The sequence below is a fragment of the Aquarana catesbeiana genome, linkage group LG10 (assembly GCF_042186555.1).
Source record: "Aquarana catesbeiana isolate 2022-GZ linkage group LG10, ASM4218655v1, whole genome shotgun sequence".
Taxonomy (NCBI): Eukaryota; Metazoa; Chordata; class Amphibia; order Anura; family Ranidae; genus Aquarana; species Aquarana catesbeiana.
The window spans coordinates 1,585,791-1,602,085 of NC_133333.1; the positions used below are offsets into that span (position 1 = coordinate 1,585,791).

At 53.0% G+C, this 16,295-nt stretch overlaps 1 protein-coding gene across 2 annotated transcripts in view; it reads left to right on the plus strand.

The window, feature by feature from the left end:
- Positions 1 to 16,050, plus strand: part of LACTBL1 (lactamase beta like 1) — a 43,005-nt gene extending 26,955 nt beyond the window's left edge. For both annotated transcript variants that reach the window (XM_073601434.1, XM_073601435.1), the window contains exons 3-8: positions 8,141 to 8,273; positions 9,293 to 9,402; positions 9,728 to 9,885; positions 10,664 to 10,911; positions 14,158 to 14,263; positions 14,625 to 16,050. In XM_073601434.1, the coding sequence (XP_073457535.1) occupies positions 8,141 to 8,273; positions 9,293 to 9,402; positions 9,728 to 9,885; positions 10,664 to 10,911; positions 14,158 to 14,263; positions 14,625 to 15,606 (1,737 nt within the window). In that variant the 3' untranslated portion in view covers positions 15,607 to 16,050. The remainder of the gene's footprint in view (positions 1 to 8,140; positions 8,274 to 9,292; positions 9,403 to 9,727; positions 9,886 to 10,663; positions 10,912 to 14,157; positions 14,264 to 14,624) is intronic.
- Positions 16,051 to 16,295: the final 245 nt, after the last annotated feature.

Genomic DNA, 16,295 nt, shown 5'->3' on the forward strand with positions numbered 1-16,295 from the left:
AATCACCCCCCCCCAATGTACATAGAGAATCACCCCCCCAATGTACATAGAGAATCACCCCCCCCCCAATGTACATAGAGAATCACCCCCCCCCCCCAATGTACATAGAGAATCACCCCCCCCAATGTACATAGAGAATCACCCCCCCCAATGTACATAGAGAATCACCCCTCCCCCCCAATATACATAGAGAATCACCCCTCCCCCCCAATGTACATAGAGAATCACCCCCCCCCCAATGTACATAGAGAATCACCCCCCCCCCCCCAATGTACATAGAGAATCACCCCCCCAATGTACATAGAGAATCACCCCTCCCCCCCAATGTACATAGAGTATCACCCCCCCCAATGTACATAGAGAATCACCCCTCCCCAATGTACATAGAGAATCACCCCCCCCCCAATGTACATAGAGAATCACCCCTCCCCCCCAATGTACATAGAGAATCACCCCACCCCCCCCAATGTACATAGAGAATCACCCCTCCCCCCCAATGTACATAGAGAATCACCCCTCCCCCCAATGTACATAGAGAATCACCCCTCCCCCCCAATGTACATAGAGAATCACACCTCCCCCCAATGTACATAGAGAATCACCCCTCCCCCCAATGTACATAGAGAATCACCCCACCCCCCCAATGTACATAGAGAATCACCCCTCCCCCCCAATGTACATAGAGAATCACCCCACCCCCCCCAATGTACATAGAGAATCACCCCTCCCCCCCAATGTACATAGAGAATCACCCCTCCCCCCCAATGTACATAGAGAATCACCCCACCCCCCCCAATGTACATAGAGAATCACCCCTCCCCCCCAATGTACATAGAGAATCACCCCTCCCCCCCAATGTACATAGAGAATCACCCCCCCAATGTACATAGAGAATCACCCCTCCCCCCCAATGTACATAGAGAATCACCCCTCCCCCCAATGTACATAGAGAATCACCCCTCCCCCCCAATGTACATAGAGAATCACCCCCCCCAATGTACATAGAGAATCACCCCTCCCCCCCAATGTACATAGAGAATCACCCCTCCCCCCCAATGTACATAGAGAATCACCCCACCCTGTACATAGAGAATCACACCCCCCCCCCAATGTACATAGAGAATCACCCCTCCCCCCCAATGTACATAGAGAATCACCCCTCCCCCCCAATGTACATAGAGAATCACCCCTCCCCCCCAATGTACATAGAGAATCACCCCTCCCCCCCAATGTACATAGAGAATCACCCCTCCCCCCCAATGTACATAGAGAATCACCTCCCCCAATGTACATAGAGAATCACCCCTCCCCCCCAATGTACATAGAGAATCACCTCCCCCAATGTACATAGAGAATCACCCCCCCCCCCAATGTACATAGAGAATCACCCCCCCCCCAATGTACATAGAGAATCACACCTCCCCCAATGTACATAGAGAATCACACCTCCCCCCCAATGTACATAGAGAATCACCCCCCCCCCCAATGTACATAGAGAATCACCCCCCCCCCAATGTACATAGAGAATCACACCTCCCCAATGTACATAGAGAATCACCCCCCCCCAATGTACATAGAGAATCACACCTCCCCCCCAATGTACATAGAGAATCACCCCCCCAATGTACATAGAGAATCACCCCCCCCCCCAATGTACATAGAGAATCACCCCCCCCCCCCCCAATGTACATAGAGAATCACACCTCCCCCCAATGTACATAGAGAATCACCCCTCCCCCCAATGTACATAGAGAATCACCCCCCCCCCCCCAATGTACATAGAGAATCACCCCTCCCCCCAATGTACATAGAGAATCACCCCTCCCCCCCAATGTACATAGAGAATCACCCCTCCCCCCAATGTACATAGAGAATCACACCCCCCCCCCCAATGTACATAGAGAATCACCCCCCCCAATGTACATAGAGAATCACCTCCCCCAATGTACATAGAGAATCACCCCTCCCCCCCAATGTACATAGAGAATCACACCTCCCCCCCAATGTACATAGAGAATCACCCCCCCCCCAATGTACATAGAGAATCACCTCCCCCAATGTACATAGAGAATCACACCCCCCCCCCAATGTACATAGAGAATCACCCCTCCCCCCCAATGTACATAGAGAATCACACCCCCCCCCCAATGTACATAGAGAATCACCCCTCCCCCCCAATGTACATAGAGAATCACACCCCCCCCCCCAATGTACATAGAGAATCACACCCCCCCCCCCAATGTACATAGAGAATCACCCCTCCCCCCCAATGTACATAGAGAATCACACCCCCCCCCCCAATGTACATAGAGAATCACCCCTCCCCCCCAATGTACATAGAGAATCACCCCCCCCCCAATGTACATAGAGAATCACCCCTCCCCCCAATGTACATAGAGAATCACACCCCCCCAATGTACATAGAGAATCACCCCTCCCCCCAATGTACATAGAGAATCACACCCCCCCCCCCCCCCAATGTACATAGAGAATCACCCCTCCCCCCAATGTACATAGAGAATCACCCCTCCCCCCAATGTACATAGAGAATCACACCTCCCCCCCAATGTACATAGAGAATCACCCCCCCCAATGTACATAGAGAATCACCCCTCCCCCCAATGTACATAGAGAATCACCCCTCCCCCCAATGTACATAGAGAATCACACCTCCCCCCCAATGTACATAGAGAATCACCCCCCCCCAATGTACATAGAGAATCACCCCTCCCCCCAATGTACATAGAGAATCACCCCTCCCCCCAATGTACATAGAGAATCACCCCTCCCCAATATACATAGAGAATCACCCCTCCCCCCAATGTACATAGAGAATCACCCCTCCCCCCAATGTACATAGAGAATCACCCCTCCCCCCAATGTACATAGAGAATCACCCCCCCCCAATGTACATAGAGAATCACCCCTCCCCAATATACATAGAGAATCACCCCTCCCCCCAATGTACATAGAGAATCACCCCTCCCCCCAATGTACATAGAGAATCACCCCTCCCCCCAATGTACATAGAGAATCACCCCCCCCCAATGTACATAGAGAATCACCCCTCCCCCCAATGTACATAGAGAATCACCCCTCCCCCCAATGTACATAGAGAATCACCCCTCCCCCCAATGTACATAGAGAATCACCCCTCCCCCCAATGTACATAGAGAATCACCCCTCCCCCCAAATATACATAGAGAATCACCCCTCCCCCCCAATGTACATAGAGAATCACCCCCCCAATATACATAGAGAATCACCCCTCCCCCCAAATATACATAGAGAATCACCCCTCCCCCCAAATATACATAGAGAATCACCCCCCCCAATGTACATAGAGAATCACCCCTCCCCCCAAATATACATAGAGAATCACCCCTCCCCAATGTACATAGAGAATCACCCCTCCCCCCAATGTACATAGAGAATCACCCCTCCCCCCCAATGTACATAGAGAATCACCCCTCCCCCCAATGTACATAGAGAATCACCCCCCCCCCCCAATGTACATAGAGAATCACCCCTCCCCAATGTACATAGAGAATCACCCCTCCCCAATGTACATAGAGAATCACCCCTCCCCCCAATGTACATAGAGAATCACCCCTCCCCCCCAATGTACATAGAGAATCACCCCCCCCAATGTACATAGAGAATCACACCTCCCCCCAATGTACATAGAGAATCACCCCTCCCCCCCAATGTACATAGAGAATCACCCCTCCCCCCAATGTACATAGAGAATCACCCCTCCCCCCAATGTACATAGAGAATCACACCTCCCCCCCAATGTACATAGAGAATCACCTCCCCCAATGTACATAGAGAATCACCCCTCCCCCCAATGTACATAGAGAATCACCCCCCCCAATGTACATAGAGAATCACCCCTCCCCCCCAATGTACATAGAGAATCACCCCTCCCCCCAATGTACATAGAGAATCACCCCTCCCCCCAATGTACATAGAGAATCACCTCCCCCAATGTACATAGAGAATCACCCCTCCCCCCCAATGTACATAGAGAATCACACCCCCCCCCCAATGTACATAGAGAATCACACCTCCCCCCCCAATGTACATAGAGAATCACCCCCCCCCCAATGTACATAGAGAATCACACCCCCCCCCAATGTACATAGAGAATCACCCCCCCCCCCCAATGTACATAGAGAATCACCCCCCCCCCCAATGTACATAGAGAATCACCCCTCCCCCAATGTACATAGAGAATCACACCCCCCCCCCAATGTACATAGAGAATCACCCCTCCCCCCCAATGTACATAGAGAATCACCCCCCCCAATGTACATAGAGAATCACCCCCCCCCCCAATGTACATAGAGAATCACCCCTCCCCCAATGTACATAGAGAATCACCCCCCCCCCAATATACATAGAGAATCACCCCTCCCCCCCAATGTACATAGAGAATCACCCCCCCCCCAATATACATAGAGAATCACACCTCCCCCCCAATGTACATAGAGAATCACCCCCCCCCCCAATATACATAGAGAATCACACCCCCCAATATACATAGAGAATCACCCCTCCCCAATATACATAGAGAATCACACCCCCCAATATACATAGAGAATCACCCCCCCCCCCCCAATGTACATAGAGAATCACACCTCCCCCCCAATGTACATAGAGAATCACCCCCCCCCCCAATATACATAGAGAATCACACCCCCCCCCCAATGTACATAGAGAATCACCCCTCCCCCCAATGTACATAGAGAATCACCCCTCCCCCCAATGTACATAGAGAATCACACCTCCCCCCCAATGTACATAGAGAATCACACCTCCCCCCCAATGTACATAGAGAATCACCCCCCCCCCAATGTACATAGAGAATCACCCCCCCCCCAATGTACATAGAGAATCACACCCCCCCCCAATGTACATAGAGAATCACCCCCCCCAATGTACATAGAGAATCACCCCCCCCCCAATATACATAGAGAATCACACCCCCCCCCCCAATGTACATAGAGAATCACACCCCCCCCCAATGTACATAGAGAATCACCCCTCCCCCCAATGTACATAGAGAATCACACCCCCCAATGTACATAGAGAATCACACCCCCCCCCCCAATATTCATAGAGAATCACCCCCCCCCCAATGTACATAGAGAATCACCCCCCCCCAATATTCATAGAGAATCACCCCTCCCCCCAATGTACATAGAGAATCACCCCTCCCCCAATGTACATAGAGAATCACCCCCCCCCAATATACATAGAGAATCACCCCTCCCCCCAATGTACATAGAGAATCACACCCCCCCCCCCAATGTACATAGAGAATCACACCCCCCCCCCAATATTCATAGAGAATCACCCCCCCCCCAATGTACATAGAGAATCACCCCCCCCCAATATTCATAGAGAATCACCCCCCCCCCCAATGTACATAGAGAATCACCCCTCCCCCAATGTACATAGAGAATCACCCCCCCCCAATGTACATAGAGAATCACCCCTCCCCCCAATGTACATAGAGAATCACCCCCCCCCAATATACATAGAGAATCACACCTCCCCCCCAATGTACATAGAGAATCACCCCCCCCCAATGTACATAGAGAATCACCCCCCCCCCAATATACATAGAGAATCACACCTCCCCCCCAATGTACATAGAGAATCACCCCCCCCCCCAATATACATAGAGAATCACCCCTCCCCCCCAATATACATAGAGAATCACACCTCCCCCCCAATGTACATAGAGAATCACACCTCCCCCCCAATGTACATAGAGAATCACCCCCCCCCCCCCAATATACATAGAGAATCACCCCTCCCCAATATACATAGAGAATCACCCCCCCCCCCCAAATATACATAGAGAATCACCCCCCCCCCCAATGTACATAGAGAATCACACCTCTCCCCAATGTACATAGAGAATCACCCCTCCCCCCAAATATACATAGAGAATCACCCCCCCCCCCAATGTACATAGAGAATCACCCCTCCCCAATGTACATAGAGAATCACCCCCCCCCAATGTACATAGAGAATCACACCCCCCAATGTACATAGAGAATCACACCCCCCCCCCAATGTACATAGAGAATCACCCCTCCCCCCAAATATACATAGAGAATCACCCCCCCCCCCAATGTACATAGAGAATCACCCCTCCCCAATGTACATAGAGAATCACCCCCCCCAATGTACATAGAGAATCACACCCCCCCCAATGTACATAGAGAATCACCCCTCCCCAATATACATAGAGAATCACCCCTCCCCAATATACATAGAGAATCACACCCCCCCCCCCAAATATACATAGAGAATCACCTCCCCCAATGTACATAGAGAATCACCCCCCCCCCAATGTACATAGAGAATCACACCCCCCCCCCAATGTACATAGAGAATCACCCCCCCCCCCCAATGTACATAGAGAATCACCCCCCCCCCAATATACATAGAGAATCACCCCCCCCCCCCCAATATTCATAGAGAATCACCCCTCCCCAATATACATAGAGAATCACCCCCCCCCCATGTACATAGAGAATCACACCCCCCAATGTACATAGAGAATCACCCCCCCCCCCCCAATGTACATAGAGAATCACACCCCCCAATATACATAGAGAATCACACCTCCCCCCCAAATGTACATAGAGAGTCACCCCCCCCAATATACATAGAGAATCACACCTCTCCCCCCAATATACATAGAGAATCACCCCTCCCCAATATACATAGAGAATCACACCTCCCCCCCAATGTACATAGAGAATCACACCCCCCCCCCAATGTACATAGAGAATCACCCCCCCCCCCAATGTACATAGAGAATCACACCTCCCCCCCAATGTACATAGAGAATCACCCCCCCCCCCAATGTACATAGAGAATCACCCCCCCCCCCAATGTACATAGAGAATCACCCCCCCCCCCAATGTACATAGAGAGTCAAATAGGGACCCCGGTGCTGCACTCCTCATCACACTGACAGCAGTCTCAGGGTTAATCCCCTGCAGTGGCTGAGCGCAGTAATCTGGAGTGAATGAGGTCCTCGGATTAGAGATTATACTCAGATAATTCCCCGCAGCCGGAGCTCCGCCACAGCCTATGTGCTCTTCATCCCGAGTACCCCCTCCTCCACTCTGGGGCCCCAACAACCCCTCTTCTCTGCCCCTAGGACCCCCGACAATCCCCCTTCCTACACCCCAGCCCCCCAAAACCCTCCTCCCTGGGGCCCCAACAACCCCTCTTCTCTGCCCCTAGGACCCCAGACAATCCCCCTTCCTACACCCCAGCCCCCCAAAACCCTCCTCCCTGGGGCCCCAACAACCCCTCTTCTCTGCCCCTAGGACCCCCGACAATCCCCCTTCCTACACCCCAGCCCCCCAAAACCCTCCCCCCTGGGGCCCCAACAACCCCTCTTCTCTGCCCCTAGGACCCCGGACAATCCCCCTTCCTACACCCCAGCCCCCCAAAACCCTCCTCCCTGGGGCCCCAACAACCCCTCTTCTCTGCCCCTAGGACCCCGGACAATCCCCCTTCCTACACCCCAGCCCCCCAAAACCCTCCTCCTCCTCCCTGGGGCCCCAACAACCCCTCTTCTCTGCCCCTAGGACCCCCGACAATCCCCCTTCCTACACCCTAGCCCCCCAAAACCCTCCTCCCTGGGGCCCCAACAACCCCTCTTCTCTGCCCCTAGGACCCCGGACAATCCCCCTTCCTACACCCCAGCCCCCCAAAACCCTCCTCCCTGGGGCCCCAACAACCCCTCTTCTCTGCCCCTAGGACCCCGGACAATCCCCCTTCCTACACCCCAGCCCCCCAAAACCCTCCTCCTCCTCCCTGGGGCCCCAACAACCCCTCTTCTCTGCCCCTAGGACCCCCGACAATCCCCCTTCCTACACCCTAGCCCCCCAAAACCCTCCTCCCTGGGGCCCCAACAACCCCTCTTCTCTGCCCCTAAGACCCCCGACAATCCCCCTTCCTACACCCCAGGGCCCCCAAAACCCCCCATTGTCTGCTCCCTGGAATAATTGGAGGTCCTTTATTCCATCTATACAGTGAAGACGCCTCTGGTATGTACAATAATTGTCCACTTACCTGCACTAACCTGTGTGTCTCTCCTCAGCCGGCCAGGCGAGGGCGCTCTCCCCCCATACAGCTGACATGGACTCACCTGGTGCTGGTCATCTCCTTCCTCTTCTCCATCGCCATGACAGCGTGCTTCATCTGGCAGTACAAGCTGCCCAAACTGGAGGCGGGTGAGTGCCTGAGGGGGAGGGGCCACCATTAGGGTGAAATGACCACTAGAGGGTGGTGAGGAGCTGCAGGTGGACATATAATAATCAGCCAGAGAAAGGATTCCCAGAGCATGTCAGAACAAAACACAGTCATGTGATCTGTGACTGGACCTGGGGGGAGGGGTCTGACAAATGCAGAATCCTAAAGATTGTCACACTGTATGGAAATCGAATTCTAAAATAAAATGGAACAACCCAAAATGGCAGATTTCCCAGAATCTCCCCCCGCAGTGGGATCCGATAGGGGGGGGGGGGGGGGATTTCCCTAAACCACGAGGAGGGTGTGCTAAAAATCTTCACGAAACAGCGAGGACTCCCTTCAATCATCCAATCAGAGGAGATGAATTGGAGTTTTCCTTTCTCCTGATTGGACGACTGAAGCCTGCACTTTCCTCCTCGTCTCCTGACTTCACCCACATCAGATTCCTTCATTCTTCTCACTCCTCCAGAATGGCAGCAAATTACCGGGGCATGTTGGGGGGCCTCTGACTTGGTAAAGCTGCCCCTCCCCCTCAATGGGTGGTGATAAACTGGACCTACGGGGTCTCCCAGTATAAAATGGGGGCTGCCAACCCCATATACTCCAATACTGACCAGTGTCAGCCCCTGAATTTGGGGGGGGGGGTGAAATGCCCTTTCTTACCCTGGAGTGAACTGCCCTGAATTGGGGGGGGGTTTAAGGGAGAAATGGACTCACCCTGGAGTGAATTGCCCCTGAGTTGGGGGGAGGAGGTGGGTAAAGGGAGAAATGCATTTTCTTACCCTGGAGTGAGTTGCCCCTGAATTGGGGGGGGGGGTTTAGGGGAGAAATGCCCTTTCTTACCCTGGAGTTAATTGCCCCTGAATTGGGGGGGGGGTTTAGGGGAGAAATGCCCTTTCTTACCCTGGAGTGAATTGCCCCTGAATCTAGGGGGGGGGGGGAGTAGATTGGTGGGTACGGTGACCTCAGGTTGGTTCTGATGCTGTATTTGTGTCCACAGCTCTGGAAGTTGCGGAGGATGTTCAGGACGGGGTACAGATGTGCCCCCGATACCCGGAGCCTGTGCCCCTGGAGCACCCTGTCCCCATCCTGAAGGAGGCGCTGGAGAAGGTCAGTGTGGTTGGACAGAACGGTCAGACAAGAGGAATTATGGGGGGCTGATTGGTTTTCATATCTCAGCTGGTGGTCAGGGGAGGCAGCCTACCTCCCCCTCTGCAGTCTGGGGCCCCTCAGATTGCCGGGCCCCGACCTACAACTCACATCATATCAGAACCCAGCAAACCCCCCCCAATCAGGACTACTCAGCCTTCTGTAATACAATAACCCCGTCTTCATCCAATCAGAGGAGAGATTGGGGTCCCCTCTATAAAATATACATTGTAGGACCATAGAAGAGCCACAGACTGGACTTCATCTATTGGCCGTCTCTCCACAGGTGGACAAGTTCCTGAGGGGTAAGATCCGATCTCCCGGCCTGCCGGCCATGTCTGCCATTGTCACCTATAACGACACCGTCCTCTGGACAGGAAACTTCGGGAGGAAGAACGGATCTGACCCGTCCTCGCCCGCGCCCAACGAATACACCATTTACCGGTGAGAACCCATACTGAGCAGAACGTTCGTAATCAAGGGGAACTCTACAGAACACACACCAGCAAAACACTCAGGAGGAAGGATTCCCAGTGCATTATGGGTTAGAAGTGCACAGCAGAAGCTGTCTGCTTTCAGACTATCTGTCTTTGATTGACATCTCTGATGGAGAAATGGGATGAAGTCGCTGATGTGTGTTTGTAAATGTCTTCTGCTTGAGCTTTTGAGCTCTGTAAACAGGAGTCAAGCCCTCCACCTACTGGCTGGACTGGAATATACAGTATAAGTTTAGCAGTGAATTGAGGTTAGGTGACAGCCGAGGTTGAGGCAATATTTCGGGGTGCAGACAGTACATAGGAGCCCCAATATGGCGAGTTTATCTCCACAGAAGTGCGGTCAGGTCCGAATGGGACATTTCTGTAACCACATGGCCAGCTGTAGATAGAGGATAGATGGCACTGTCCTATCCTCGCCCATCCATGCCAGTCAACTCTCTAGACCAATCACTGACAGCCCCTGAGATCTCTAGGGGGCCACACATGGCATTCAGTATAGGTGGTTCTACAGATTGCCAGAGACTAGAGGCCATGGGTGGAGATGGAGGCTGGAGACCATTAGAGACTGCCAGAGATCACCACCATTACAGCCCCTTTACAAATCAATGCTTTAGACTCAGGAGCCCAAGGGCCACACTGTAAGCAGTAAAGGGCCACAGGCGGGGCACCAGAGCAGGGGGAAGATTCATATCAGAATGACACAACCGCCATCTTTTCCTCCGCAGAATCGCCAGCATCTCCAAACTTTTCCCGGCACTCATGTTGTACAAGTTGTGGGAGGAGGGGGAGGTGAATTCACTGGATGACCCCCTGGAGCGCTACGTCTCCAACTTCACCATCAAGAACCCCCTAGGGAGGACCCGCCAGCCCGAGGAGAGGTACATGGCGGACGGCTTGGCCTTCATGGAGAAAGGGGTGCAGCCTGTGAAGCCCACCGCCGTCACCCTGCGAAGAATGGCGGGCCACCTATCAGGTAAAGGACCAGACTATAGGCTGATGGGCAACCACAGCGCCAAACCTCCGCACTGAATGAGGGGGATGAAAAGACCTCCAGAATAATACTCCGGGGGGATGAAAAGACCTCCAGAATAATACTCCGGGGGGATGAAAAGACCTCCAGAATAATACTCCGGGGGGATGAAAAGACCTCCAGAATAATACTCCGGGGGGATGAAAAGACCTCCAGAATAATACTCCGGGGGGATGAAAAGACCTCCAGAATAATACTCCGGGGGGATGAAAAGACCTCCAGAATAATACTCCGGGGGGGGGGATGAAAAGACCTCCAGAATAATACTCCGGGGGGGGATGAAAAGACCTCCAGAATAATACTCCGGGGGGATGAAAAGACCTCCAGAATAATACTCCGGGGGGATGAAAAGACCTCCAGAATAATACTCCGGGGGGATGAAAAGACCTCCAGAATAATACTCCGGGGGGATGAAAAGACCTCCAGAATAATACTCCGGGGGGGGATGAAAAGACCTCCAGAATAATACTCCGGGGGGGGGATGAAAAGACCTCCAGAATAATACTCCGGGGGGGGGGGGGATGAAAAGACCTCCAGAATAATACTCCGGGGGGGGGATGAAAAGACCTCCAGAATAATACTCCGGGGGGATGAAAAGACCTCCAGAATAATACTCCGGGGGGATGAAAAGACCTCCAGAATAATACTCCGGGGGGGATGAAAAGACCTCCAGAATAATACTCCGGGGGGGATGAAAAGACCTCCAGAATAATACTCTGGGGGGGGATGAAAAGACCTCCAGAATAATACTCCGGGGGGATGAAAAGACCTCCAGAATAATACTCCGGGGGGGGGGGTGAAAAGACCTCCAGAATAATACTCCGGGGGGGGATGAAAAGACCTCCAGAATAATACTCTGGGGGGGATGAAAAGACCTCCAGAATAATACTCTGGGGGGGATGAAAAGACCTCCAGAATAATACTCCGGGGGGGGGGGGATGAAAAGACCTCCAGAATAATACTCCTGGGGGGATGAAAAGACCTCCAGAATAATACTCCGGGGGGATGAAAAGACCTCCAGAATAATACTCCGGGGGGATGAAAAGACCTCCAGAATAATACTCCGGGGGGGGGGATGAAAAGACCTCCAGAATAATACTCCGGGGGGATGAAAAGACCTCCAGAATAATACTCCGGGGGGGATGAAAAGACCTCCAGAATAATACTCCGGGGGGATGAAAAGACCTCCAGAATAATACTCCGGGGGGATGAAAAGACCTCCAGAATAATACTCCGGGGGGGGGGGGATGAAAAGACCTCCAGAATAATACTCCGGGGGGATGAAAAGACCTCCAGAATAATACTCCGGGGGGGATGAAAAGACCTCCAGAATAATACTCCGGGGGGGGGGGGATGAAAAGACCTCCAGAATAATACTCCAGGGGGGATGAAAAGACCTCCAGAATAATACTCTGGGGGGGGGATGAAAAGACCTCCAGAATAATACTCTGGGGGGGGGATGAAAAGACCTCCAGAATAATACTCTGGGGGGGGGATGAAAAGACCTCCAGAATAATACTCCGGGGGGGGGGGATGAAAAGACCTCCAGAATAATACTCCGGGGGGGGGGATGAAAAGACCTCCAGAATAATACTCCGGGGGGATGAAAAGACCTCCAGAATAATACTCCGGGGGGGATGAAAAGACCTCCAGAATAATACTCCGGGGGGATGAAAAGACCTCCAGAATAATACTCCGGGGGGATGAAAAGACCTCCAGAATAATACTCCGGGGGGATGAAAAGACCTCCAGAATAATACTCCGGGGGGATGAAAAGACCTCCAGAATAATACTCGGGGGGGGGGGGGTGACCACTGGGACATCCAGCACAAAGCAACCAAGGGTGTCTCCCTCCTCCTGCATTCTCCATGATGTCAAACAAGTGGAAATCGGCAGCAGATGGGCAGAGCGGAGATCAAAGAACCGATTTACAGGCCAGTTCACTAGAAATTGTGTAGAGCAGGGGTCTCCAGACTGACACCAACAATGGGGCATTATTACCCCCACTGACACCAACAATGGGGCGTTATTACCCCCACTGACACCAACAATGGGGCGTTATTACCCCCACTGACACCAACAATGGGGCGTTATTACCCCCACTGACACCAACAATGGGGCGTTATTACCCCCACTGACACCAACAATGGGGCATTATTACCCCCACTGACACCAACAATGGGGCATTATTACCCCCACTGACACCAACAATGGGGCATTATCACCCCCACTGACACCAATGATGGGGCGTTATTACCCCCGCTGACACCAACAGTGGGGCATTATTACCCCCGCTGACACCAACAGTGGGGCATTATTACCCCCGCTGACACCAACAGTGGGGCATTATCACCCCCACTGACACCAATGATGGGGCGTTATTACCCCCACTGACACCAACAATGGGGCATTATTACCCCCACTGACACCAACAATGGGGCATTATCACCCCCACTGACACCAATGATGGGGCGTTATTACCCCCGCTGACACCAACAATGGGACATTATTACCCCCACTGACACCAACAATGGGGCATTATTACCCCCACTGACACCAACAATGGGGCATTATTACCCCCACTGACACCAACAATGGGGCATTATCACCCCCACTGACACCAATGATGGGGCGTTATTACCCCCGCTGACACCAACAGTGGGGCATTATTACCCCCGCTGACACCAACAGTGGGGCATTATCACCCCCACTGACACCAATGATGGGGCGTTATTACCCCCACTGACACCAACAATGGGGCATTATTACCCCCACTGACACCAACAATGGGGCATTATCACCCCCACTGACACCAATGATGGGGCGTTATTACCCCCCGCTGACACCAACAATGGGGAATTATCACCCCCACTGACACCAACAATGGGACATTATTATCCCCACTGACACCAACAATAATGCACCAATTCTCCCACTGACACCAACAATGGGGCACCAATTCTCCCACTGACACCAACAATGGGGCACTATTCCTCCCCTAACACCAAAGATGCATTGTTTAATCCCATTGACGCCAGGATAATTTCTACTCCCAATGGCCAGAGTCCGGCCCCCGTAAAGTCTGGAGGACAGTAAACTGGCCCTTTGTTTAGAAAGTTTGGAGACCCCTGGTGTAGAGGATGCATCGTTCCCAACCTTCTGACCTTTGCTGTGTCCGGTTCTCTGCAGGTCTCCCCCGTAGGCTGCGCTCCACCAACCTTCTGTGGAAGGGCAGCACACAGGAAGCCATCCGCCTGCTGAGGGATGACGTCTTGGTAGCAGATCCAGGCACAAGGTGGGTGATCAATGGATTATTGGGGTCATACAACCAGCAACCACTGGGATTGTCATCTGTGTCCACCCATAGCAACCAGTGCCCATTTGTATTGTCCTCATTTGAGAACCTGTCATATGGGGTGTTGTCTGGCATGGCCAGTGTGCCCATCCTATGCTGGAAGCCACCATGGCCTGGTCCAAAGGCAGTGCTAGTTCTGGGACACACAGTGAGGTCTCAGTCCTGGAACCAGCGCCCCCTTCTGGGAGTCAGACGGAGGCAGCCAGTAGAAGGGCTTCTCAGGGTGGCAAATAGCACACCATAGGTGATAGAACTCTGGAAGGTGCCGGTTTACGTTCTTATTGTTGTCTCTGCCTTTCAGGTGTCACTACAGTAATCTGGCGTTCTCCTTGTTGGCGCACGTCCTGGCTGAGCAGACGTCAGAGGGGGACTACCAGCGCTGGGTGTCGGACAACATCCTGGACCGGATCGGCATGGAGGACACAGGCTTTGACCTGACGCCTCCAATCGTGTCCCAGATGGCGGTGGGCTTCTACAGCAGCGGACAGGTGGCCCCGCTCTACGATCTGGGCTGGTATCGCCCATCGGGACAGATGTACTCCACGGCGGCAGACATGGCCAAGCTGGCTATGGGACTTCTGGGGACATTTCACCGCCGCATCCTGGAGGCGGACACATTGAAGACCATGCTGACGCCTCTCTTCAAATGTTCTTCAGATTATTTTGCCAACAAGACGGGAACCCCCTGGGAGGTGAACGAGCAGCTCGGCTACGACATTGTTCGCAAAGATGGCGACCTTGATGGATATTCTGCCACCTTCTCCATCGTTCCCAAACTGCGGCTGAGTTTTATCGTGCTGATGTCGGGGACACGACCCCAGGAGGAAGACATTGTGTCACAGACGTATCGCCTCCTGATTCCTGCCATGGAAAAGGCCTTCAGAGAGGCAGAGAAGAGACTTAACCCAACCCCCAATCCCACCCCTTACATAGGACTTTACACCTACGCTAACCTGACGTTTTATGAGATTAAGGTTGGGCGTGACGGCGTGCTGGAGATGCAGCAGTTCGGTCCTCACATTCAGGACCTGATCCCAGAGATTTACCGCACAATCCGCCTTCATTACTTGGAGGAGCGCATCCTGCAGGTCGTATTCGATAGGGAATTCCCGTGCATCCTGCGGCTGGGGTCCGCCTCCGTCTCCCTGGAAACGCAAGACCGCCAACTCTTCAACTTCCACCCCTACAACGCACAGGGGCTCTCCCCAGCCTTCGACGCCCCGGGACTCAACACCTACAATGTCCAGCGCTTATATCACAAACCCGCCTTCTATAATTCATAGGGGCGGAGCCATGGAACCGATATTTATACCGCAAATGTCTGCGTCTAACAGACTCCGCCCACAGCAAAACCCCCAATATACCCAACAAAACCCGACTGACCGCACCAGGAAGTGGAGGGATGAGAGGTGCGCAATGAATATACGTCCCATCATAGGAATCGTCCAAGAAGGCCACAGACATGGCGGACAGAATGTGTGACAAGCAATGGAAATACCATCAGGACTGAGCCCTGAAATATGTCACTGACTGAGGTCACTTCACCCACAACTGATATTTCACCATTGTGGATGCTGGAGGGTTAAACCAGATCTCACCATCCAAGTTCCCGGGTCTGTACACCCGCTGTGCCCATTATGAGGGGTTCCCACCATCCCTGTGCTGAGTTCCTGGGTCTGTACACCCGCTGTGCCCATTATGAGGGGTTCTCACCATCCCTGTGCTGAGTTCCCGGGTCTGTACACCCGCTGTGCCCATTATGAGGGGTTCTCACCATCCCTGTGCTGAGTTCCCGGGTCTGTACACCCGCTGTGCCCATTATGAGGGGTTCCCACCATCCCTGTGCTGAGTTCCTGGGTCTGTACACCCGCTGTGCCCATTATGAGGGGTTCCCACCATCCCTGTGCTGAGTTCCCGGGTCTGTACACCCGCTGTGCCCATTATGAGGGGTTCTCACCATCCCTGTGCTGAG